The sequence below is a fragment of the Oncorhynchus masou genome, unplaced genomic scaffold, assembly GCF_036934945.1.
Source record: "Oncorhynchus masou masou isolate Uvic2021 unplaced genomic scaffold, UVic_Omas_1.1 unplaced_scaffold_877, whole genome shotgun sequence".
Lineage (NCBI taxonomy): Eukaryota > Metazoa > Chordata > Actinopteri > Salmoniformes > Salmonidae > Oncorhynchus > Oncorhynchus masou.
Genome location: NW_027015233.1, coordinates 198,351 through 200,850, shown reverse-complemented (window position 1 = coordinate 200,850; position 2,500 = coordinate 198,351). Strand labels below are relative to the sequence as shown.

The 2,500-nt window shown below is 40.6% G+C and overlaps 1 protein-coding gene across 1 annotated transcript in view; it reads left to right on the top strand.

Moving 5' to 3' along the window:
• LOC135537959 (tuberin-like) overlaps positions 1–2,500 on the top strand; it is a gene marked incomplete at its 3' end in the record, with an annotated part of 74,613 nt that overhangs the window by 11,216 nt on the left and 60,897 nt on the right. The window contains 1 exon segment of the mRNA XM_064963969.1: positions 1,884–2,009. Coding sequence (XP_064820041.1) covers positions 1,884–2,009 — 126 coding nt within the window.

Sequence of the window (2,500 nt, the reverse complement as noted above, 5' to 3'; positions counted from 1 at the left end):
CTGCAGACATTGAGGTAATATTTAATTGACCCTGCAGACATTGAGGTAATATTTAATTGACTCTGCAGACATTGAGGTAATATTTAATTGACTCTGCAGACATTGAGGTAATATTTAATTGACTCTGCAGACATTGAGGTAATATTTAATTGACTCTGCAGACATTGAGGTAATATTTAATTGACTCTGCAGACATTGAGGTAATATTTAATTGACTCTGCAGACATTGAGGTAATATTTAATTGACTCTGCAGACATTGAGGTAATATTTAATTGACTCTGCAGACATTGAGGTAATATTTAATTGACTCTGCAGACATTGAGGTAATATTTAATTGACTCTGCAGACATTGAGGTAATATTTAATTGACTCTGCAGACATTGAGGTAATATTTAATTGACTCTGCAGACATTGAGGTAATATTTAATTGACTGCAGACATTGAGGTAATATTTAATTGACTCTGCAGACATTGAGGTAATATTTAATTGACTCTGCAGACATTGAGGTAATATTTAATTGACTCTGCAGACATTGAGGTAATATTTAATTGACTCTGCAGACATTGAGGTAATATTTAATTGACTCTGCAGACATTGAGGTAATATTTAATTGACTCTGCAGACATTGAGGTAATATTTAATTGACTCTGCAGACATTGAGGTAATATTTAATTGACTCTGCAGACATTGAGGTAATATTTAATTGACTCTGCAGACATTGAGGTAATATTTAATTGACTCTGCAGACATTGAGGTAATATTTAATTGACTCTGCAGACATTGAGGTAATATTTAATTGACCCTGCAGACATTGAGGTAATATTTAATTGACCCTGCAGACATTGAGGTAATATTTAATTGACCCTGCAGACATTGAGGTAATATTTAATTGACTCTGCAGACATTGAGGTAATATTTAATTGACTCTGCAGACATTGAGGTAATATTTAATTGACTCTGCAGACATTGAGGTAATATTTAATTGACTCTGCAGACATTGAGGTAATATTTAATTGACTCTGCAGACATTGAGGTAATATTTAATTGACTCTGCAGACATTGAGGTAATATTTAATTGACTCTGCAGACATTGAGGTAATATTTAATTGACTCTGCAGACATTGAGGTAATATTTAATTGACTCTGCAGACATTGAGGTAATATTTAATTGACTCTGCAGACATTGAGGTAATATTTAATTGACTCTGCAGACATTGAGGTAATATTTAATTGACTCTGCAGACATTGAGGTAATATTTGATTTAGTCTGCAGACATTGAGGTAATATTTGATTTAGTCTGCAGACATTGAGGTAATATTTGATTTAGTCTGCAGACATTGAGGTAATATTTGATTTAGTCTGCAGACATTGAGGTAATATTTGATTTAGTCTGCAGACATTGAGGTAATATTTAATTGACTCTGCAGACATTGAGGTAATATTTAATTGACTCTGCAGACATTGAGGTAATATTTAATTGACTCTGCAGACATTGAGGTAATATTTAATTGACTCTGCAGACATTGAGGTAATATTTAATTGACTCTGCAGACATTGAGGTAATATTTAATTTCGATGTCGAGGTTTTACAACTCTGGGCTTTTTATTCATGAGGTCATTAACCCTTACGTGTCTGTGTCGTCTCTGTGTGTGTGTGCGTGTGTGTGTGTGTGTGTGTCGTCTCGGTGTGTGTGTGTCGTCTCGGTGTGTGTGTGTGTCGTCTCGGTGTGTGTGTGTGTCGTCTCGGTGTGTGTGTGTGTGTCGTCTCGGTGTGTGTGTGTGTGTCGTCTCGGTGTGTGTGTGTGTCGTCTCGGTGTGTGTATGTGTGTGTGTGTGTCGTCTCGGTGTGTGTGTGTGTGTGTGTGTGTGTGTGTGTCCAGGTGGCTCTACAGGTGCTGGATGCGGTGGTGTGTTATAACTGCCTCCCCTCTGACTCCCTCACCGTCTTCATCATCACTCTCTGTCGCACCGTCAACGTCAAGGAGTTCTGTGAGTCCTGCTGGAAGGTGAGCAACGAGTGTGTAAGGGAGTGTTGGTGAGGGAGTGTCGGTAGGTGAGTGAGGGAGTGTCGGTAGGTGAGTGAGTGAGTTGGTGAGTGAGTGTTGGTGAGTGAGGGAGTGTTGGTGAGTGAGTGAGGGAGTGTTGGTGAGTGAGTGAGGGAGTGTAGGTGAGGGAGTGTAGGTGAGGGAGTGTAGGTGAGGGAGTGTAGGTGAGGGAGTGTTGGTGAGGGAGTGAGGGAGTGTTGGTGAGTGTGTAGGTGAGGGAGTGTTGGTGAGTGAGGGAGTGTTGGTGAGTGTGTAGGTGAGGGAGTGTTGGTGAGTGTGTGAGTGAGGGAGTGTTGGTGAGGGAGTGAGGGAGTGTTGGTGAGTGTGTAGGTGAGGGAGTGTTGGTGAGTGAGGGAGTGTTGGTGAGTGTGTAGGTGAGGGAGTGTTGGTGAGTGTGTGAGTGAGGGAGTGTTGGTGAGTGAGGGAGTGTAGGTGAGGGAGTGTTGGTGAGT